A 24,582-nucleotide genomic window follows, 5' to 3' on the forward strand; every position below is an offset into this window, starting at 1 on the left:
AACCCAAGAACCTATCACTTCTTATCCGGCATGGGGCGGGCTTATGATGACAGACAGAGGAGTACCATTAGCAATGCTGTTGAACTTTACCACTGGCAGCAACGATGGCATTTAGTAAACAACTGAATTTAATACCTTTGTTTACATGAGCGATGTGTTTGTTGCACTTCCCAAAAGATTTGACAAGAGCTTACCGTACCATTTTAAGTTTAATTTCTCTGCTGGTTACACATTTTGGAAATTGGAAGTGAAGGGTCCCCAGACCAATTAATTCTCAATTGAGAATTGGTCTGATGTTAGACAGAGACATTTGCTCATTGAATGTTGAAGTACTGTACACATACATACAGTAAGAGGCTTAGACATAACTGATTTGGTATTCCTCTCTGTATGCCTTCTCTGGCTTTGTCATCTATAGATCCATGGATTATATTACAGCTAAGGTAAGATTTAATTTCCACATGCTGAAAGCATTACCAAAGAAACCTATTTATATCAACTTGATTTAACTTTCCACAAGTCTGTCCAAACCTGTCAAGTCCATTAAAAGTATGTGATCTGAGTACACAAGTCCTGCTTTAGTGTGAGACGACGGCCTGATCACTGGGCACAGTCTGTTTTTTCTCTCCTCGGTGCTGGGAGATGGTGGGAGGGCACTCGGGGAGGGGTGGCAGTCGCTTTACCTCCCCCAGACCTGCTGTTGTGACTGCAGACAGCATGTCTTCTCCTGGGCCAAACCCCAGCTGGGACAAGAGGAGCAGATGCTCCCGACCAAGAGGGTTGGCAGCTGGTGAAAATAGACTCCTGTGTGGTGGAAATGTCAAACACTTCTCATCAGAGAGGATGGAACTGAAAATGTGATCTCTTTTTTTCACTTTTGGTCTGAGGAGACCTTGCTTTTTTTAGGAGAAATACTGAATGACCTGAAACTGGAGATCAACCGCTTTTCAAAGAACATGTCAAACCTGGCTGGACTACCAAACTGCCCATTAAGTGACTAACAGTGGGTAACCTTGAGGTACTTTGTCAACATTGCCAAGAAGGAGGCTATTCAACATATCACAGTACCTGTCATTTTGTCACCCTGATTCTGTAGCTCATCACAGCCAAAAGTACTAGACTCAAAATAGAATAGGCTATACATATTCAAATCCTTTTGGAAGTCAAATTTATTCAGATCATGTACACGTCTTATATTATTTTTCAGCATATGCAGTCTCCACGAAGGAGCCCTGAACGCTTAATTAAAATGGTGAACGTTGAGGAAGGCCTAGCTGCATACGGAAGTCCTGCTCGTTTGATCTCTAAGTGTCAGAGCCCTTTGGTGGAAGCATGTGTGTGCCTCCGGCAGGCTCCCCTCTATTCACTCCTCTCCAGCACAAAATGACCAAAAAAAAAAGAAAAACCTGACGCCTGCGGTTTGAAATTAGGGAGAGAGGAAAGTCAGATAAGAAAAGGTAAAAACGCCTGACCCCTTAAGTGGCTGAAGCCTTAAGTTGACAGAGATAAGCAGCGTTTTACTTGTCTGGGCTCTTTCTCTTTCGTGCTGCAGTTGAGTTGACAAACACAGTTGTGTGGCGGAGGCAGCCGAACGTGGGCTTGCTGGCGGTGGCCACACATTCACTAAGCCTCCATGAGTCATAGGTCCTTGAAGAAAGCAGATCTGAGGTAGGGCTCACATCCACATTGCCAGCTTCTCTTATTTTTCAGATGAGACAGTGATCTTGATGGCACTGGAGGACACACAATGAAGCATGAAATCCCGTAAGACTGCTACCCCCTCCCCCCTCCTACATGAATGCAATGTATATGTGTTTTCAATGTAATGTGGTTTCCTCTCTCTCATTTGCACATTTTATGAGGCGCTTGAGAAAATGCAAAATGTGAGATTTGTCTTCGGCAGTTGGAAGAGAGCGAGGGACAAGTGAATAATTGTAAACAGTGTCAGTCAGTGAAATCAGATGGCTGTTAAGGGCTGTTCACACCAGGAATGATAACCATAGGCCTAACCATAAAAGCGTCCACACTGACTAACAATAAGGAACGTCTCTCCTCTTGTTGATGAATGTGATGGCTAAAATGTGATGGATTCTGATTGGCTATCAGCTTTTTATCATTCTCAAAATCGCTCTGAAAGTGGTTCCCAGTGATATCGTTCTTCATGTCGTTATAGTTAGGCCTCTATAGTTTATGTGTGGACGTTGTTGTTCAGCTAGAGCAATATTTTTTGCTGTTATCGTTATACAGGCCTAGTTATTATTCTTGGTGTGAATGGCCCTTTAGAGTTGTGTAGGCTAATAAACCTAAAGAGGTTGTAGATTAGCCTAAAGACATTTTAGAAAATAGCAAAGCAAAGTCCCTAAAATTTCACTCAATTGCTGTGGAGCATTTGTTACCTTTGTCCTTGCAGTTCATGCCTTTCAACTCCAACTAACCTTTAAAGCAACACCAAAGAGTTTTTTATACCTTAAAATAATGTTTCCAAAATCGTTTCAGTGGTTCATCAACTCGTAACAGGGTGAACGGCAATTCTGCATTTCGCCAAGGCCCCTCTATCGGCTATAACCGCACTATGTAAGTTTGCCAGATCGGGTAGCGGATCTGTAGTTCGATGGAATGAGACATAAGAAACTACAAATTTGACTTGCATCTGATGTCGCAATACACAATACTTTTCATGCAAAATATTCTACCTTGTCTGTGGACATCATTATTTGCAAAGCCGGTGCTGGATAAACAAATACCGTGCATGCAACAGAGGGAAAGTTCTTTGGTGTTGCTTTAAAGGAAAAGTTAGGTCTAACAACAACCTACTGTCTATTTTTAGATGATAATGAGTGTAAACTGTCATTGAAGATGTTTACAAAGTTAATCTGAAAGGTTTTGAGTAAAACTGGAATAGGCCTATGCATTTGCAACAAAATAGCATATAGCGATAGCTTTGGGTAAAAATTGTCTATGTCAAAGTAAATCGCCACTTTAAAGGTACACTATGCAGGTTTAGGTATTTTTGCTGACTGTAAAACTCCCTCTAGAGTCGCTATATATTTATATTGTAACGATTGATGAGACACGGTGTCCAATCAAAAGCTTTTTTAGAGCAGAAGTGGGGAACACAGACCCAGACCTAAACACTATTACAAGGAACACACAAGAGTAGTCACTAACCCTCACACAATACACAAACAGGGGTTATCACACACAACAACACAGGAATAACACATGAGGTACTACCAAAGACAAACTACACACGCTGACAAATACACCACATTGTAAGCGCAAAACAGCTACAAAACCCTACATTACTAACATTCACACACACTGCATTCTGGGAGTCTGACAACAAAGAGTCCAACACACCAATGGCACAATATTTTACTCTGCTGTTAGACGTGATGGCTCCTCCATGTTAGACCAAACTTTTCCTTTTGAATGTGTCTGCTATTGACTACACTTACTTTTATTTCCTCTGGTTGTTGTGTTGGCCATTTACTTAATAGTTTTTGCAGTGTCACCAGAGCCAAACAGCTGTTGGTTATCCTAGCTGTCTCTCCCCATGGAGCATGCAGCTTTGAGGAGGACATCTCCTATCTTCTTCACTTTAACCATACTGGTTTTCATCCAACTTTTTAATGCGCATTTCAACTATTTGAATAAGAAATCCTGACAAGAAACACTTCAAATGTGCATTTAATCTTCCTATGCACATCGAATTGTGATTCACCAGAGAGGGATGGATGACCTCTTGATTCGCATAAGGTATGCAGTCAAAGTTGATGGAATTTTGTTACCCTTACTTTACACTTACAAAGCTAAAAATACTTTGTTTAGTCTGCAGGGACCCTCTCCATATAGCTTGAAAGTGTAATGCTGTTGTGAGCCTAGTCAGTGGCTTACAGTAGCGACTTCCTTGGACGTGGTGAACATGCCCTCAAGGCTATGTTATGTTATCCTTGCAAATGCATATTCTGGTCAAAACTCCGATTTACATCATTTTGGTCCCCAACAAAGGTTTGCACTCATTATCATCCAAAAATAGACCCTAGGTTGTTGTTAGACTGGAGTTTTCCTTTCAACAAGAACAATGACTGTGGTGCTTTCGCGCATGTTTTCAGATTCTATGCAAACAGAGCTGGCTCCTTGCAGCCCTCTCATCTCAAGGCACATTAGCAATGATTTGGCTGCTGGAGTGCATCCCATTGCCCCCTGATGCAAGCTCATGAAACCAGCTCATTCCCATTAATCCCAGTACACCAATCTACCATGCATCCCCATATTCTGTGCACTCGTGGACATTTAAAGCTGCAAGGAGTTTTGGTCTAAAACTCACAAGCTAGCTACTCAGAAGGCATGAAAAAGTACTATTAATGCATTGTTCTCCGTCCATACCATAAATCAATTTAAAAATGTCAAACCAAGTTGTCAGAAACCCCAAAAAGTATCAAATGGTGGCATAGTGTTGCTTTAAGAAAAAATGTGATAGATTCTATGTCAATGGGTCCAAGCCAGGGAAACAAACAACATTTTTCATTTGGTAGAAAGCATGGTGTTGAAGCACCTTTTATACACCAATTACTACCTTATAGTAAGGAAACTCAAAGGCTCTGGGGAGCTGTCCTGCCTCACATAAATACTGCCTCAAGGCACACCATGCACTGAGAACATCCTGAGTCCAGTTGGCGGGTGTGGAGCATGAGTGAGTGGACAAGCAGTGGTGCATATACGCCCTCTGTTGGTCAACACTGTGAATCGTGATTTGAGTTACTCCCCAGGCAGCCTCAGTACCCTAAATAGCTACTGGGTTTGACATTCTATGACATTAAAGTCATGTTCAAATTAACATGGATAAAGTCAAATTCTAACCAAAATAAGGGGGCATTTGGTTATAAAGTCTGGGGTTCTCAAACACAAAAGGTCTACATCATTGTTTTATTCCACCCTTTAGTCATATGTGGTGAAGAAAAGACATCTGTGCCAGTGAGTGTCCTAAAAGATCACAATTGAATGTTTCATGTTTTTGAATAACAAATGTACTGTATCTGTGCTAACATTTATACAATTGGATTGTGTCTTCAAGGGGAAAACATGACCTTTTTACAGTTTTTTTCCCATTTGCTTAAGCACAATTTTGAAAAGGGCCAGTTTTTTTTAAAAAAACACTACGTACACAATTAACACCCAAGTAGCAGAATCCCCCAGATATTTTGCAAAATGAAACACTTCAGTTAAAACAAATTATTTATCAAACTCTATGTTGTTGTCATATTACAAACACATCCATCATAAAATCAGATGTTTGAATCTGTACACACCAATGTTCTCAATGCAAAACACATTTGGCAAAACACACTTTCCTAGGATATAGTGTATGCTTGATGTTTTGTTTTCAGAAATATTGTTCAAGTATACTTATAGGATAATTTAGAGGACAAGAATATACTGACCGAGCACGACACATTAGACCAGACCTGTACATTGAGGACTTTTTTTCTGTCCCCAGTGTGAAGTATACTCTATACATATATCCATTTCCAAATGCATTTTGCACTGGAAATCAGAACAGAACATCATTTCTAAATAGATAATATACTGCTGTTAAAGAGCAGTGAAACATTTGTGGAGACAACAAAAAAAGGTCAAGCAAAAAAGGAAGAAAATTCAAAAAACCCCTAAGGATCCTTTCATAGACCCTTTATGCATTTGGATACATGTCACTTGACTCAACCCAATCTTTACTGCCTACATATTGTTAAAATCTCTTGGCTTGAATTTGATCCTTGTCTTTGTTCACATGCTCCTCCAGGTCTACCACTGTCTCTTGCTCACCCAATTCCTCCTCCTCTACAGGTTTACTCTTCGTCATCCTCTTCCTCTCAGTGCTTGCCTTCAATTTCTACTGTTCACAAGGCTCACCTGTTAGTGTTTAGGACTGTTTATTGAGTTTATGCAGCTAAGTGTCTTTACACACCCTATAGTTGTGTTTGATCATCATATTCATGGTGGTGGTGTTTTGGAAGGTAGTGCCTTGAAATTGCAAACAGGATACATTATCTGAGATTTATGTGTCTGAAGTAGCGAAATGTGTAACATTTATACAAAAAGTGTGAGGCTGACAATTTGCTTATAGTTGTGCGAATCTGGGCTGATATTATGCTCCTTGACTGTAATCTTTTGCTAACTGAGGAATACTTTTGATTTTAGTGTTTAAGCAATCATTAAACAGTAAATATCAAATACATCACACAGAAGCAACTACTGTAAGTGTTATAAGATACACTGCCAACAAAGGAGAGTGCTCTAGAGAATATTACTACCTTAAGAGGGTCTTGGTATTTGGGCTAAACACTTCACAGATTTTACTGTCAGGTCTGTTTTTGGAGTTTCCTCTCATGCTTCTGCAGTGAGAAATCCAGGAGGAAAATGAAGAGAGCATCACCCAACCTGAGAAATGGGATGGCAGGCAGCCCAGACAGAGATGCTATCGAAGTAGAACTACTGGACAGGTTTGTTGGAGCAAAACAACAAAAATGTGAAAACAAAGAGACATGCTTATTGAGTTTCAGGATGGCAGGGGATCTCAGGATTTAAAACAATTACTCGGGGATCATGTTTATGATCCCACCTTTGGGGGAAATCTGTCAATAGGCTGATATTATCAGACAGGCCTCTAGTTAGAGAGGATATTACTAGTCTATTACTAGGATATTATTAGTCAGCCAAGCTCCTAAATCTTGCCAGGGTCCAGATTTCTTTGGTTTTGTTGTGTGTTACACTTACACCAAACAAACCAAAGGATGGGTTAGTGAGAAAAGTACATAGCTTTCACATAATAATGATAATAATGATCACCACCACCACCCCCACCATTGTCATAGTCATCATCATCATTTATTTATTAGACGTGTTTTCATCATGCTTTATTTATTATGACCGCAACACAGCGAAACAGCGTCATATAGGTTAGTTAGGAGTTTTTTTTTCTTCCAGATGTTTTATTTTTGGTTTTTTCCCCAGTAATTTTATTTCAGCAATTCCCTGGACACTGAAAGACCAGGATGCACGAAACTTGGTGGGCATGTAGCCCCACAAGGATGACACGGAACCATTGTTTTTTGTTTTGATTTTAAAGATAAAACATAAAAAGAAGAAACATTAAAGAAAAGAATGAGGAAAGACACATAAAAGAGGGACCCATAAGATGCATTAGCAAGGGAAGAGCAGTGGAGCTATGGAGCCAAACCCCAAGAATTGCTCAGTAAAATCTCAGCACTCACATCTGGCTCATTGTGTAGGATCGAGATAGTGGCCCTCTACATATGAACATTTGAAGCAAACTAGACACTAGGCCTAGTTGTTTAAGTAATGTGAATGAACACACGTATCTATCCTTGTTCTAAGAAATGGCTATTCCAAGTGAAAATGTGAAGATCTCATACAACACATAAGAGTGTAAACTTTAATGCAAAATCATATAGGGAGAGTCTTTGGTCTCTGACATGGCCAACGTGTGCCTGGATTGCTTGGTATTGCACAATGTAGCTGTGTTGTACAATGCAGGAATACAGGGCTGGGGGGGGTGGTTATAGGATGATTCTAAGGACTGATAGGGGGTCCCCAGAGAGCCCCCCAATAATAGTATATATTATCGGGGGGTCCAGAATTATTGTCATAGGGCCCAAATTCAAGCAGCGCCCCTGCAGGAAGGAACATGAACCTTTTTATCAGTTTACGATGCCCTGGATACTCTGATAAAGGTCTGACTGACCAAAACATCAGTTTATCAATAAACCGCAGCACTGTGGACCAAGCACTTGTCTCTCTTTCTGTTACTTTAAAGTTGTCCTTTACGAAACAGCTGCACCTGCAGATCTAACCTATCAAGGTGTGCAGGCTCCTCTCTATCTACTGTGAGATGCTCTGGATACAGACTTAACACTTAGATAGAGTATCTAGTGGAAAAATAAAGATTAAGATGGACAAGAGAACACAGACAATGGACAGAAGACTGAAAAAAGTGTGACGGACAGACACATCTAAGGTGTTCGGATCACAAAGAGAAACATTTTTGAGATGCAGACCAAATTCTGGAGGAGTTTGACACGGAGGAGGCAAGGTGATGGTCTGGGGGTGCATTGGCGGTGACAGGTGGTGAGAAATGTACAGGATAAAAGGCATCTTGAAGAAGGAAGACATTCACCTCATTTTACAACACTATGCCAAACCCTGGATTGGAGCAAATTTCATTTTATAAGAGCACAATAACCAAAAGGACAGCTCCAAACTATGCAGGAGTAGAATGGAGCATACTTGTCTAAGGGATCCCACATTTTGAACAGCACTGTACTGTACACAACAACAAAAGCAGTTAAAATGTTGCGTGAATTTAACTTATTTTTTCTCATTAAAATTACAAAATATTATACTTGTATAACATGTTCAACAACAACAATTACCAATTTAGTCTCTGAAATGACGCAATGAAATCATCATCTGCTGGTAAATATATTTTAGTGTTTGCACAGCCTTCTGCATAATACACAGAGGCCCAAATAATCTGGGACCATGATGATGACCAGCTCTCAATGTGACCACTACTACAACCTGTGTAGTCACTAACACTAACCAAACAAAGAAATATCAGAGGAATTGCATTGATGTTTGCTTTCCTCTGTATTATTTCCCATTATTATTATATTATTATATTATATATTATTTCCCTCACGGATCAAACGTGTATATATTATTTTTTTTAATTACATTATAATTATCATACAGCTGCATACATTATAACAAGTTTGCTCCATCCATGCACACAAAGGGTTCTAAAATTGCTGACAACTCAGTCTGGAGATGGCTTCAGTTCATTCGGAAAACTCATTGCAGTCTAATGCATGGATTTGGATGTAGCCTAGGCCGGCTGTCATTGACTGGTAGGTAGGTAGGCTATACGCCATAACCGCTAGAGGGTGCGTTGGAATGTTGTGATTTGTTATGCAGCTCGTTTCATTTTGGTTTCACGGGTTGGCTTTTGCCAATATATTTGAAATTAGCGTGAAAATGTAGGTATGAAGATAGAGGAATTGATTTCAAATTCATGTGAAAAAGAAGAGGGAGAGTCCAGGTTCATTTACCTCTGACTGCGGTTTAATTACACGTGCTCATGCCATGCCCTTGATGGGCCTGCACAGGACATCCATACCAAAAGGTTAAACTAACATCTAATAATCAGCTATTCATCTAGCCTATGATAGTCCGACTATGCCGAAATCGACACTGGTTGCCAACATTCCGTGAAAAAGAAGGGTGAATATCCTATTATTGTCTGCACATCACTCCTAATAGCCTAAACAGCACTAGTCATTATTTTATTCATTCATTCTGATGAACATAGTTGTGGAAAATACGACATGCCCTTATATTTAATCATGACGAGGAATGCATCTACACTATACAGGGTGACCCAATTGCTGATCTGTTTCACTGTCCTCTCCTCCACCATTATGAAAGGTTTCGCGCATATCCAGGGGGAGGCGTGCCAGGCCGTTTCTAGTGTTCCAAGAGAGTGTATGCCAGACATTGCGCTGCTGGCAATCGCGGAGTCGAGCGGGAAACAAAGGGCAGTGTGGAGTCATCAGAATACCGAAGGGGCTCTAGGTTCGGCATCGGCTACAACTCAGATGCATTGAGCCATGTGAGGGAGGCAACGTTTCACTGGTGTAATAGCAAGGACAGTGTACAGTGTACTCCATTGACGGGTTGAGCGCTGCTCCCCCCAAAACAGCCGTCTCAGTGGCCACACCAAATGGGAGGTGGCAAAGAGGTATACAGAATATAAACTGTTTTGGAAATTGATTAAAATAATTAGGGTAAATATATTAGAGAACCAGTGACATCGGCTACATCATCTCTACACGGCGATCGTTTACTACGCTGAGTGACTTTTTGACAAACATAGGCTACTGAGTAAGTATCCTTCTTAAATTGATCACTGTTATTAAACACCTTTTCTGGTCATCGACTTAACATGGGTCTATATGTTGCCACATTGGTCAAATAATGTAGCCTACTGATGCATCCCTCAGCTTAATGGTCGAATGCAAGGTTTTAAGGCAAGTGTTGTTTTGAGTCCGTCTTCACATCTTGGCTAGGAGGGATGCTGCGTGCGCTTCTGAATGTTTTCATTATTACGTCTGTCTGAATGGGAGAATTTACCTCATATGTTTTGCTATTACGCAGAATCTCACTGCCTTTCAGTGCTAATTGAATCCAAGAACATGACGCGTTTGTGAATATATGTTTGTAAACTGACAGGCAACCTAGAGAGCCTATATGATTCACAGATGGGTTGATGGAATAGTGTTTGCAAGGAGATATTTATTGCGCCTTGCGTAATGTCTGTGTATGCGTATACTATTTTAAATAGGCTATATTTTGTCACGCTTGGACAACCCACACTATTTATTTCAGCTCCTCGTCAATTCGACATTCGTGTTGCATATGGTTGGGGCATGGCTGTCGGGCGATGGGTGTGCGTCGGTGAGAACATGTCTGTGTCGATGATGTGCCAACGATGCTCCAACATGGCCGAGACTCACGGGGGTGGCTCCGTTGAGATATACATTGTTTTGTTGTCATTTTTAGGGGTTAGTGTAGTTGATGCTTGATTGCACCAATAATCCTGGAACGCAACCACCGAAATAGCGTGGGTCCCATTCCAGACTACCTTCGGTCGGATATCGTAGGCTATTCGTTGGCCACTGAAGTGCATTAGGACGGAGGGAACGCGTCGCGAGGCATGGACCACAGTATAGTGCAGTGTCAGGGTCACTATAGGAAATCCAAGTGAAGCAACGCATCAGTGGACATTGAAAGACTAGGTCAGTGGGGCTCACAAAATCCAGGCCAAAGCAATATTGACAAGCATATAGTGCATATGGTGGTGTTTTGTGCTATTTCTTTGTCCTTTCATGGGGCTGGGGGTTTTGGGTCACATTTATATTTCATGCCCTGGCATAGACTTCATATTGAATAGCTTTTCATTTCCATGTCTAATTGATACTGTTCTTTTGTATAATGTATTTTCTTATTGACACACCCTCATCCAATACCTCCAATACCCCCTTTGCTCTTCTTAATGACATTCCCAATGATGTATAGAAGTTAAGGCACACCAACAAGCTTCAGTGTGGCACATAGTGTTCATCTCACAGGGTTACCAGGTGGTTGATTTTTCTCCACTGGTGCTTTTTTGGGCACCCTGATTAACAGTCTGTCAGTTGTCCAGCACCGGTCATCACTTAAGATGAAGACTAAGTTCTTTCAGTTGGAATTTTTTGGTATGCGTCTTTGTTTTAGGTTTCATTTGCAAACTCTTGTAAACCAGGACCTGGTAAATAAGATTAGAAGAAACTGTCAAACCTGACAGAAAATAGGATGCATGTGTCAACTGACCAGTGATAATTGAATACCAGGTTGGTTAGTAATGGCAGTAATGTCTTTATACGTGAAACTTGCATAGATCATTCGGATGTTCAGGAGTCCTGTCTTCATGGTGCTGCTCTTCTCCCAATGTATCTGACACTATGGACATCCAGTGGCTCTGGCCTCTGGCGGGGGTGGCCGTTAATCTCTACAGAGTGTTAAAGCTGGAAACCATTTGACTCCCTCCATTGATGTCCTAAGCCCCTCCACCCATATCTCATCCAGCCTCTATCTGTTCTGTGCAGCTGACTGAAGCTTGGACAACTGACAGACAAGGAGTATTTTCCAGAAGCCCAACTCTTACACTGCTCCTGCACAATGTGTTTTGTTTTTTCCATGGAGCGTTCCAAACGAATGATATGATGTGCATATCTTTGATTGTGATTGTGTGTGTGTATGTGTGTGTGTGTTGTGAGTGAGGATGGTGGGGGTGTATCCAAACAGATACAGCTTTTGCTATTGTACCAGTTACATAACTTGTGAATCTCAACAGTGTGTAAAAACAGGGCTAAAACCAACTGGTTGAAAGACAGGGCTAAGACTTATCTTTGGAGTGATTGCAGCTGTTTGCATACAGGGGTCTGCATCTCCTTCAACCCCCACCCCAGATACAGCACAGTCCCCCTCAGTACCATACAACACCCAACACCACAGAGCCGCCCAAAACATCCATCATATGCACTCTCCTCTCAAGCCTTTCTGCCATATTTTTCACTAAAGCAGTTCCCTTGAGCACTTCTCTATAGCTCTTATTGCAGTGTGATTTATGGAAGGCTATAAGGCATCCTCCATTCAAGGCATGGAGAATATGAGGATTACAGAGGTGCCGATCTATAGTGCCCACATGCTATTCCTGTCAGAAGAGAGCTGATGTCATCTGGATGCTCTTAGAGAGTTGTTTTTGTTTGCCCAACCAGTGACAGTGTTACTAATGAGTCATACATCAAGATCAGGGAGGGCGGGTCTTAAGCAGAGGAGTGTAACTATACTCATGAATTGAGGGAATGGATATACGGTTTGTTCTATGCACACAAAGGCTTATTTCTCTCAAATGTTATACACACATTTATTCCAATCCATTGTAGTGGGCACTTGGCACTCCATGGCCAAGGTAATTATCCACCTGACGGGCGTGGCAGATCAAAACATGCTGATTAAAAAGCATGATTATTGAACAGATGTGCCTTGGACTGGCCACAATGAAAGGTCACTAAGGCTATGATGTGCAGTTTTGTCACACAACGCAAAGCCACTGATGTCATAACTTTTGGGAGTGTGCAACTGGCGATCTGACAGCAAGAATATCCACCAGAGCTGTTGCCTGTGAAATTAATGTAAAGGTGAAGTGCTCAGACTAATGTGGACTTTATTAAATTGGGGGACTAACATGTTGCATTTGTTTTGTTCCGTGTAAAATATTTTATTATATCCACAAAATCTATATTTGCCACATTGTAGGGGTGGTTGTTTATTCACTCCACTTTCAACATCACAATCAGAAAAGATGTTCATTTCCTTTTCTGTGTTTGTTTTCATTTTGACCGCTGCCTGTGGCGACTGTTATATCATAAGATAGAAAAGCATGTTGGGAAATTCACATGATCCATTTTAATTCCCTGAGGTTAATTTGTATAAAATGGTTATTTGTGAGTGTTTGGAGTGTTTTGTGCTTCTTCCGTAAGTAAGCCTTGAGGTTAAGTAAATACTCCTTTCCTTCCACAAGGAAGCTGCTCTTTGTCTTTTCTGGCATTTGCAGCATCTTGAAGGGGTTGTCATTGTCCTTAACAAGTTGAGCCCTGACTTGGAGAGACTGTTAGGGTTAGTTTGGTCGAAAAAGGGTAAATGCAAGACTATTAGATATTAGATATTAGTCTCTACACAGAAAACATTATTGATTTGATTCTGTAAGGGGCACACAAGGAAATGTTGGGTGAATACCTTTCTTTTCAGGTCTGAATCTTACATATTTAGTCATCTATTTAATTTTGGGAACATTAACTTGGAATCAGTTTAAAAACAGTGTTTTTAAAAACTCTGTATGTTCTAATCTAGTGTTTTTCTTATGTTTGTTTAGGATAATCCCAGATTAGTCTGATTAGACTTCTCAATTTAGGGGTCAGATTAAGTAGTTCCTGTGAAAATGAGGATGACAGTATAATCTCTTTGGATGAGGGCCAATTCTGTCTCATGAGAAAAATTAACAACATGTCAATTACAATCAGATGTTCAATCCATTTAACCTTGTAGCTTGTTGGCCTTCACTAATGTGCCACAGATCACTTTACTGAAGGTCAGTGGGTGGTCTAGCCAGTGCCTCAGTCACTGTCATGTTGACAATACTCCATTAGCGTACATATATAACCAGTTTCTTTAGTTGCATGTCTGGCAACTAAACCACACTGTCTTTACCTAAGAAGATTGTCCTCACTGCACCCACTCTTACAGACCTTGTAGATATGAGTGTGCATGATAGTTCCGGTATTCCTGGCATGTAACCCAGGAAGATTGCTCTGATTTTGGCCTAGCACGATCAGTTCTTTTGTGAGTGGTTCCCTGGGTGTAAAATGTGTTAACAAAGAGTGGAGACGGGAGGGAGAGGCGCTCCATAAACATTTGGCACTTTGTTCTTTGGGCATGAACTTGCAACTCCTCCACCTTGGGTGGGCTGATGAAGCTGCTGATCAGCTGGCTAACTTTTCCTCTGAGCCATTTCTCAAGGAAAAGAGGCCTTCTCTGTCGAACGAGCCAAACCCACATCTATAAAACCAAAGGCTACAAAAGACATCATTGTACCATCCTTGACTTGGCCTTTGCTGTGTACATCTACCCATTTTCTGGTTGACCTTGTTTTCGTCTCCACACTGGTATCCTGGGCCAAGGCTTTTTTTCAGTATCTTATCAGTACATCTAGTAGGATTTGGTATCACTGTACATTAGCTCAACTGAATTCATGTGTGACTATGCTGAGCTACTATCTACATTGTCTTTCTCTTCTGTATTGCAGGACTTTCTGTGGGGAATTTAAATCACCTTAATAATCAGTATTTTCCCGGGACAAGCTTTTACTGGCTGCTGTTGACTTTAGTAGCCTATCTTTTCACATCTTTACGGTGCTGTAGCCTACTGCAATTAAAATGTACTTCCAAGTTATAAATGCACATTCCAAATCCTTACAGAAAAACGTTCAACCCATGTAATATCTCTGCACATGATTGGAGGTTATTTTCATCTATTTGTTATTCTATGTCAGATTTTTCCTGTTTGAGTTTCCTGGGATTCTCCTGTGATGTGGGCCTTGCCCATGGGTCAGCGTCAGGATTTCTGGAATCAATTTGGGAAGGAATGCAAAATGTTAACAGTCATGAAATTGACATGCCTCTCATAGCTCTTTTGTTGGCTCACACACTGATGTAGGCTCAACAACTTTGTTAAAGAGAAAGAATATCTGTTTGAGGCATTTCAGTTAAGTGCATTATTTAGTTTCTCTGACACAAAGTGTGTTTTTATTTGTTTGAAATACATTTGCATTGGATACAAAGATGTGTTGATGTTTTGACGCAGTACACAATGTTAAAGATTTCAAGGTGTACGAAGGATCTGCAAGGATAGTTTAGAGCCAATCAAATGTGAAAGGAAGTTGCATGCTGCTGTTTTATTGTATTTGAACACAGTGATGAAAGTCATTCCCTACCCTTTATGTCCAGGATGTCGGAGGATTTAACACAGCAGGAGAGACTCCAGGCCATAGCTGTGAGTTCCAATCTGCACGTAAACAACCATGTTTTGAGTTATGTTTATGAATAAGTTATAACAATGTAATATGTTATCATGCAGGTAAATAATCAGCGTTTGTGTTTAAAAGAGCAACACATTCCATTACAGAACATAACTGATATTGGAAACTAGGAGTAGGTCTCCACAACAGCACTTGCATTCCCTTGTGCTCTAGTGGTTGTGTATGAAACTATCCACTAAGTGACAACAGGGATGGAGAATGAACATTAATAAGAAGAGACTGTTCCAAGAACACTCTCTCTGTTTCCCATCTCTGATACTATAGACGGATACCTTACCTCTGAATCCCACTACACTATTGGCTCCTATGCATAATATATGGAGGAGAGCAATGTATCAGACAAGTCTTATGAGCAACTGTTTGTCATTGGTTCGTAAAAGTGAGGGTGAGCACATTCATATTCTATTTCTCTTATTAACTCCTACAATATGAATTAATATGATACCATTTTATTTGCATATATTTCAATTAAAAAAACTGTATCTGAACCAGTAGCATGCTTAACCTATTTTCTTAGCAATAATCATAATACATCATCTTTGGCAACATGTTTAAATATCTCAAAGGACAGAGATTATAAACAAGTCCTCTCTTGAAGTATAATCTTCTGAAGCAGATGCAAAGGCAGACATTGGGTTTAAAAAAAAGACAGACATGCAAACCAATAATACGATATTCACAGCCGATGACAGAACTGGACATCTGTATAGCGGAGATGTTTTATATAAATAGAAGTTGCTGATACTCCATAACAACACTAGTCAAAATGCTCAAATATAACAATGTCAAATACTTCAGCCCTGGAAACAGAAGAGGTGTAAGAGCTCATGCAGAGCTCATCATCAGTGGTACATGTCGTACAAAACCTTGTTACATTCTATCCCTCTCAGGAGAAGAGGAAGAGGCAGACGGAGATCGAGAACAAGAGGAGGCAGCTGGAGGATGACCGCAGACAGCTCCAGCACCTCAAGGTATACATCACAGCACAGCACAGCGCAGCGCAGCACAGCACAGCACAGCACAGCACAGCACACATCACAGCACAGCACAGCACAGCACAGCACAGCACAGCACAGCACAGCACAGCAGGCAAGGCAGCATGCAGTCCCTTTGCAGCACACAGAAATGACTCCGAGAGCCGGCTCTCCTCGAAGGGCTCTTGGGACACCATCTCCGTAATGGCCTTGTAGTTTATAGCGTGGCCTATATCTGAGTTGGTGTTCGGCGGTAATTGGGATTTGGACAGGAGGGCATTAGTGGAGGGTACGCTGATGTGAACTCTGCTGGGGAGATGAATGTGCAGGCCAGGGCTGGCATGCGCACACACACACAGCACACACACGATTTTGGAGCCTGGAGAAGCTCTTTTGGGCGCGCCCGCGTAATAATGATCTCGCTTCAGCCCTCTGAGGACTGATTGATCTATTTTCAGCTCCAGCGTCGAGGTCTGTTACACACGTAACGTGATTTTGTGTGTTGTGTTTCGGTCGGCTGGGGCCCCACTGGACGTGGGTGGGGGCAGGCTGTCGTGCAGGCAGCAGCAGCAGTTTCCTGTTTTCCGGGGAGGAGTCGCTCATGTCCCCAAGCCAAGGCTGCACTGCATTGTTGTGCTGGACGCCACTCGCTCGGTCCGCTCGCTCTCAGCTTTGGAAGCACATCTGGAGAGATGGCAGAGAGAGACTCGTGTGAATGCGCTCACGTTTTCCGTAGTTAAAAACCATCACTGAGCAACAGTCATCGTCAGCATGCCCCAGATCCCTTTAAGAGCGTCTAAACAGAGTTGTTTTTATTCAGTACGTTTTTCTGACTGCATCTGAGTGCAACAGTGTTTCCTAAATCTATTCACACTCTCCATTATCTATTCAAGTTATAGTCATATCTCAAGTTATAGTCATATCTCATATATAGTCATATTCTCGACAAATGATAGGATGCAGCAAACTATAGGGTGAAGTAAAATCAATGCAAATTCAATGAAGGGTTTATAAGGAGGCAACTAAGCAGGTGGGAGTATACAAACTAGCTTCCTTTGCAGTGAGAGCTACCATTTAGCATTCAGAAAAGTGTGTGTTGTTCATGGTGCTTCAGAGGTCATATCCTTGCGTGGTAATGAGCTTGTATTTTGTCATTTATTGCTTTAAGGCAGACGAATACAACATTGTTCATGAGGTAATGACAGCAGCTTGGAAACTTTTAAAATGTCCTGTAAGAGTAACAGTATATTCCTATAGTAACCAGCTCCAGATGAATATGGCTTTTTTGTCTTTTTTACATCCAAATATACTGATGTGTAGAGCTTGCATGATTTTGCTTTCAAAGCACCAACTGATCGGCTCTGCAACTAGCCTACTTCAGGTTCCTTTGTCTGCTATTTTCTGCTACAATTGTGTGCGGGGATGTTGGATGATGTCAGCATGTCTGTCGCTTTGCCAGTGTTCCTCATGTCCTGGTTGGGGTGGGGAGCCTGGCTGCTCTTTGGCTAATGTCAAAGACACCACGGCACTCTGGGTAATGTAGTACTGAGAGACAGCTGTCTGGAATATTAGAATATATACCCTATATAGCACTTTCCCTAAGTGCTGATCACAGTATATCATTAACATTACATTAGACAGATCCATATATACAATTATAGAGGGGAAGAGGGTGTTTTTTTGCTGTGTATGTAGACAACATCATCAATCATTAATGTCTCTCTAATGCACATAATGGGGACAGAGGGCGAGAGAGGCAGAACACAAAAGCAATCGACCTGTTAAAATACTCCAGCAGCCCCTGTGCCTCCTCAGTGTGTTCATTTCCCTTGACTTCCAGGGATTACAATCTCATTGTGTCCTGGTGGAGGGCTCTTACGCCAGCGGCCCAGCCACTAGCCATTTAACCTCTGCCAGTAATGTTACATGGGGCAGCCCAGGGGCCTTCTCTCCCTACAGGCTTTTGTCAAGCTCTGTGTTTTGTTCTAATAAGGTAAACTAGATGCAGTTGTAATTCGGTGATTCTAGGGATTCTCTCAACACTGGAAAAAAAAACGAAAGCACACACTCCAACTTTCCCCTCTCTAAACATAGTGTTGTCTTCACACATCCAGGGATTTGATACAGCAATAGCATATATCTTTGGCTTCTGATTAGGGAGCGTGTGTGTGTGTGTGGGGTGGGGGTAGTACGTACGTGTGTGCGTGCGTGTGTGTTCATGACTGTGTGAGTGCACGCATGTGAAGAGGAAGGGGAACTCTGGCTGACTGCCTGGGTTAAGCTTGTGTCTATCATTATGTCGCACTCACTTGCACTAAGTTTGGCATGCATTAGCAGATCTGTTGAGGGTGGGGGAGAGATAGAGAGAGGGGAGAGGAAGGGAGGAAGGGAGAGAGAGAGAGACAGAGAGAGAGAGAGCAGAGTGAAAAGTTAATAGACAGTTAATGTTTTGTCAGGGGGGATAGTCAGAGCTTAAAGGCTGCACAGTGGCACTAGGAGCAAATACATCAAATGGACTACAGCTCATCTTAGTCCAAAGCCCCCGGAAAGCTTATTATCAGTCTTAAATATGCCCATTTTAAAATCAGTATTCGTGATAACAAATGGGCCACAGTCAAATAATTCAGCCAACTTTCCAAGAATTTAAGTCTCATGCTCACTGTTTCAACAGATGACCTGAGGATATATCGGAGTTGCACTTTAACTAAGGTCTTACAAATCTAAATAGAAATCACAGAGAACATTTCTTCATTTTTTACTCAATTCCATTTATGTGAATGCTGAATTCTAAAGGTTCTGGAGTTTCACCCCAGACATAGCCATCACACTAGAATTGTATTGCTGTTGTTCATTTCTAAATGAAGTGTCATATGTAAGGGTGGGCCTAGTCCTAAATGGCTTAATATGCAACCCCCCTCCCAAAAAACGGTCACTGATCGGTCTCTTTTTTATTGTACTTTTACTTTACTGTTCTGTATGGTTTTGTTAAATACATCATAGAAGGGCTCACTACCCTTTCCAAATTGCAAACCTAGGCTCTGCCTTCCTTTTCACAGTCCAAAGGGCTGAGGGAGAGGTGGCTGCTGGACGGAGCGCCATCTGGTGGCGCAGAGGAAGATGAGACCCAGCAGCGCCTACGGGCCGATGAGATCAAGACCAAACTTTTGGAGCAGTCAGTTCTAAGGCAAGTGGAACCTTCACATGAACAACTCTGTGTTCTCTGATAGTAATACAATAAAAAATGATTCAGTTTGAACCCATTACAGCCCTACTGCTTCTGCGATGCATTGCATCTTTGGTTATCCTCTCTCTAGTGTAATGATGTTAAATGCACAGTCAGCATCCCATTTAAATCTAATTTTGGTCACAGACTGGAACAGGAACTGGAGGAGCTGGAAACGGGCGTTCCCATTAAGAAAACAGCTGGAGATGTGAGTAACGGAACCACAGCCACACAAACATGACAGATAGCTTGTCCATTTCTTTGCATCCCGATCGTTCAGAATGTGTGACACTTCATGATCAGTGATGTTTAATTGAGGTATTTAGCAGTGGGTATTTACAGACTCTATGTTTGTGTTTCTTCTCTTGTTTAGGCCACTGCAGGCTCTATGAAAGGTGAGATTAAACATAATCTTTCCCTTTTTCACCCCACCAATCAAACCCAATTGTTTACTCTTCAACTTGAGAAGACATTGAAAGATAAAAAATTCCCTAGAAGGCTTGCATGTGTATGCTTACTGTATCTTATGTTAACTTAATCAAAAGCAACAGAATTGCAATACACAAGGGACCATTTATGTCATTGAAACCATCAGGTCACGATTACTATGAAAAAGCTTTTAATACATCATTCTACATGGGCCCTGAGTTCGGCGGCGAGGTAGTGGGAAGCTATATATGTCAAAGCGGGGACTCTGAAATGGGCAACCTCTCCAGTGAAGTGAAATTGAATAAACCAATCACATGCAACCAGTGTTAAATTCTGATCTATCTATTTGTTATTAATTACCTACGGCCTGACTCTGCCTTCTTTGTGCGTCTGACTTGCCTCTGTCCTCTGCACTTGCACTGTCAGCAAAATACGCTATCAAACTCGCACCCTATATTTTATCAGGGGACCTTGTCCTGGCATAATTGCATCGCTGATCCTACCTGTTCTTTCTAATGGCTGAATCTTTTGCTGTTCTGTGACTATACGGTGAAGGGGCTAGGGATATTTGAGATTCTAGATGCAGAGGAGCAGGTGACTCCTTGTTGGCCCAGGTAAAAATAGACATTAGATAGTTGGGCTCCCACACTGAAAGCCTCTCATCTATTTTTGTGGAGTGGTACCAGTGGGGGTGCAAGACGAAGCTTGTGCATTTAGATACAGATACTGCAGCATATGCTTTGCCAACTAAAAAAAAGTGCTCCACAGATACAACGTAAGCATGTTGGGTACACTGATGATGGAGAATTTCTGTAGTTTTCATTTCAACCTTGCCATGTCACTGGTAATGTCTTTTGGACTGTTAAACATTGGCACAATTTAACCAGTGTGTATCAGTGTCAGTGATTATGTGTAAACAAGTGTCGGTGCTGATTGACTGATGATTGACCAGTGACTGCTTCAGTGATCAATGCTTGTTCTTGATTGATTTTGATAGTTTTATTTTCTCCATCTTGCCTGGTATCACATTAAACAGCACCTTTGTGCCTCCTAGAAAATGGTGTTCAGCAGCCTAGTCCCAATGCCACAGGAGATCCAACTGCCAAAAAGCACATCATGGGCGTTGAGGCGAAGCTGCAGTGCACCAACCCTGACTCGGCCATTGAGAACGCCTCTGCCGATCATCCTGTCACCATGGTGTTCATGGGCTACAAGAATGTGGAGGACGAGGCCGAGACGGAGAAGGCCCTGGGGCTGGACGGGGGCACGGTGAAAGCCGAGTTTGTGGTCATCGAGGACGGCGAGAGCAAAGCGGCCAACGAGGGAGCCAAGGAGCAGGCGCCGCCCAACGGCAGCAGCGCCGAGAAGGAGAAGGGCCAAGAGGAGACCGCCGAGAAGGGAGACAAGACAGACGAGGCAAACGAGAAAGAGAAGAAGTCTTGCAAGTGCTGTACCATCATGTGAGCAGTCTCCCTCACCCATGAGGACGAGCAGACTCTTATGGAAACAAAGCAGAACAAACCACAATGCCACACACACAAAAAAAAAACTGAAGTATACGCTGTATACTTGTTATTGGTTTGGTGTCAATATGTATTTTCTTTTTTATTTTAAGTAATATTTTTCTATTTTTCTGTCGTGACATTTATATACATATATTTTAATTATATAATCTAATGAAAGTCAGTATTATTGCTTGAAGTCTGGAACAGCAGAATGTAGGAAAGAACTTCTACCTGACGTTGATCTTTCAAAAAAAAGACAACTGCCTTTTTTACATTCATTGTAATGAGACAATATAAACTCTCTTTGGTTATTTTTGGTTATTTAAACAAAGGAAGGACAAGATCATCTCTCTCTAAATGATTATTTATCTCTCTGTCTTGCATTCTTTATCACTACAATGAAATTATTGTTATTGTAATAATGTATCACACAATGTTGTTTGTTAATTTGTGTTTGTACTTGTTTTCTTACCCATCCCTAGCCACTGTGAGCTTTGGTGCAGTCTCTGTCCTATCACATATTCATTTGCAGTCACCATAGTGCAAAGTTGTGTGGAATAATGTATGACTGTTCATTTGGAGAAGGATCATGAGTATCAATATTCTGCATCTTTTACAGCCTATTTTTTTTACAGCATAAACTTTGTCTTTACAGCAGTAATGTCAAGGGAGTGTCAGATGAGCGGCAAACAGATTATGTAGCCTACCATTCAATCTCCCAAATTGCTGAAAGCCACACAAGGACAGCTATTCATCCATTGAACTGTTAATTTTGTGTGCAGTGGGTAGACACATGTTGTTGTTTGACGGTGGTATTGTTATTGACCTGACTGCCTTTAATTAATACTATTTGTGTCTCTTCTTTCTTGAAAAAAAATCTATATGGGAGACTGTAACATTTTTGTTAAGAATTATTACACAAAGCTGTAAAAAAAGAAAGTGCAGCAGGCTAAATTACAGGGATGTTTATTGGCATCAATGTTCCAATAACTTTTATCGTATTCTCTGTCCACACAAGATAATATCAGGGCTATAAAAATGTCTTTCACATTCCAGAACACACACAGCCAGGATGTTCCAAATGTACAGTTGTGCAGTCACAGTGATGCTACTGCTCTGATTAATGTTACTTTGTACTTGCGTGAAACACAATGTCTGTGGATTTCAAATATGTATGTCATAAGTAATATAGGTGCTTTATTGGTCTGACCAATGCCTGTTTTGGTCCATGTGTTAAATCAGGATAAATAATAAATATAATGTTTGTTTACAACAATGTTGTGAATGGGACATTAATGTATAATGATTCACACTAGTTTTCATTTGATTGTCTGCATTAAACTGACTCAACATGGTGAATACTTGACATTCTGCATACAACCAAGTAGGCCTATCATCCAAAGCCGCCGCACCACCATATTCTGCAATAGCTTCTTCCCCATGCAGTCAGACTTATAAATTCCCAATAACCTCCCCCTTTTCCCTACATCTATGTCCATTACCACCTACCCACCTGCTCAGGGGGTCGTTTCTAGAAAGCATCGTTTACTAACTTGCGTCGCAACCTTGGTAGTTCGCTCCATCGTTCTTGGATTTGGTGCTTTTAGAAAGGGTAGTTCGAACTCTCAATCGCAAACAAGGACGCAAAGTTTGGTCGTTTGAACTACTGCCCCTAGGCAGTCGCACTTGTGTCGTTCCTTGGTAGTTCCTGTTGGTGTCCGGAGCGCCTAACCAAAAATCACAACCGCCTAACCAAAATGTGCGAAGTGGATGTTTATCTCGTGACTCAATAATTGATCTATCCTGTAGCTTAAATTTGATTAAGACACTGCTCCCCTACTTGGCTCATTCTTGCTATTTATGTTAATTAAAGTATTGCCTTGCTTTTAGTATTCTTCACAATCCCTAACAACAGCAGTGTTAAATGGTGTAGTGGCTAAAGCAGATGACTTATTATCCCAACGTTGTAGGTTCGATTTTCTTATGATGTGAGATTGTCCTCTTGCTTCTCCTGCAGGTGAACTAGTGTGACACGTAGATTCAAATAGTTTTTGACTGATGTATTGTAGGCCTACCGTCTCTCGATGTAGAGTAACTATATACATAAATATGTATGATCAAAACCTATTACTTATATTAACAAGTTGTGTCTCGTAGGCTAGCTGGCGAGAGTCAGGTTAAGTCTTCATAGCCTTCAAGTTCAAATAGCTGTTGAAGAATTAGGCTACTGAACATCACCAAACCTACGTCTAACCTATTGTTAAGGCGTCAACACTGTTTGTGCATATTTTAACATTAAAATAGAAAAAAACATGCAATGCATTTTTTTCTCACCTTAACATAAGTAATCACCTGAGAAAGTTTCATTGTGATGGCTATATATATTTTTTTTTTACCCTATTCACACTTTAATTATTATTATGCTAACTATGCAAATTGCCCAAGGTACAACTTTTAGCAACGAAGTTGAAATCCATCCACTATGCCTAAGACATTTCTGCAATAAAACTTTAGGGTAGGCCTACTCAACATTTCTGGGTTCACTATTGGGCCTATGGGAGATGCAACTTTTGGCCCAGACGAGGACTTGCAACGGGATGACGGAAAGCGATTGCCCTCTGCAGGTTGTCGTTAAATACAAAACTAACCACAACTCATGCAGGGGAAATAAGACTGCTGCTTGATACAATATCAACAATTCTTAAACACTAACTTTAGTTAACCTGATACACTAAGATAACGTTCCATGGTCAAAATGCTAAAAATGCTATAGCCTATGCAACATTACATATTAAGCAGAATGTGCCAATCTTAAAAATAATCATTGCGCTGTTTAAGGTCTTACGTCTCTGGTTTGTTAGTATTTTACTGTGTTTTACATTGTGCATACGATGCCTCTTATCAAACGTCATTAAATTCCATCCTTTCTCACATGCTATTTGTTTGACATGTTTGATTATAGTGAACGTTAGACATTTCAGGACACATCTACAATTAAAATTATATTACCTCATTCTTGACAGCGTAGCTTTGCATACGAATTATTTGCCTTTTACGGCCTGGGGTGTCATATTTCCCAGACTTTCTAGACACGGAGACTCACTTAACTACACGAAACGTATCAAAAACTTTTCAATAACTTTTTGGCCGCCTTTTAAGATCGATTCGTCCATT

General features: G+C 41.2%; 1 protein-coding gene and 1 long non-coding RNA gene across 3 annotated transcripts; one reads left to right on the forward strand and one right to left on the reverse strand.

Moving 5' to 3' along the window:
* Nucleotides 1-9,462: 9,462 nt before the first annotated feature.
* On the forward strand, nt 9,463-22,715 carry palm1b (paralemmin 1b). Of its 2 annotated transcripts, XM_048254226.1 has the most exons (7): nt 9,463-9,963; nt 15,186-15,231; nt 16,168-16,248; nt 19,308-19,435; nt 19,622-19,682; nt 19,848-19,869; nt 20,958-22,715. In XM_048254226.1, exons 2-7 carry the CDS (start codon nt 15,187-15,189, stop codon nt 21,365-21,367), a joined length of 747 nt encoding a protein of 248 aa, XP_048110183.1. In that variant the 5' UTR covers nt 9,463-9,963; nt 15,186; the 3' UTR covers nt 21,368-22,715. The 2 variants fall into 2 exon arrangements, with proteins under 2 accessions (XP_048110183.1, XP_048110175.1); XM_048254218.1 differs by lacking the exon at nt 9,463-9,963 and having other exon boundaries at nt 15,178-15,231.
* LOC125301609 lies at nt 14,242-24,577 on the reverse strand. The gene is made up of 3 exons (XR_007194771.1): nt 24,418-24,577; nt 15,173-15,243; nt 14,242-14,802 (listed from the first exon to the last, which is right to left on the reverse strand). It is a non-coding gene; the product is annotated as an uncharacterized LOC125301609 (long non-coding RNA).
* Nucleotides 24,578-24,582: the final 5 nt, after the last annotated feature.

The sequence above is a fragment of the Alosa alosa genome, chromosome 1 (assembly GCF_017589495.1).
Source record: "Alosa alosa isolate M-15738 ecotype Scorff River chromosome 1, AALO_Geno_1.1, whole genome shotgun sequence".
Lineage (NCBI taxonomy): Eukaryota > Metazoa > Chordata > Actinopteri > Clupeiformes > Clupeidae > Alosa > Alosa alosa.

Bases quoted from the DNA above. Each gene is read 5' to 3' on its own strand.
- palm1b (XM_048254218.1), top strand. From the start codon at position 15,178: ATGTCCAGGATGTCGGAGGATTTAACACAGCAGGAGAGACTCCAGGCC. The intron at 16,249-19,307 runs GTATACATCACA...TCCTTTTCACAG, and splicing joins GACAGCTCCAGCACCTCAAG to TCCAAAGGGCTGAGGGAGAG. The intron at 19,683-19,847 runs GTGAGTAACGGA...TCTCTTGTTTAG, and splicing joins TTAAGAAAACAGCTGGAGAT to GCCACTGCAGGCTCTATGAA.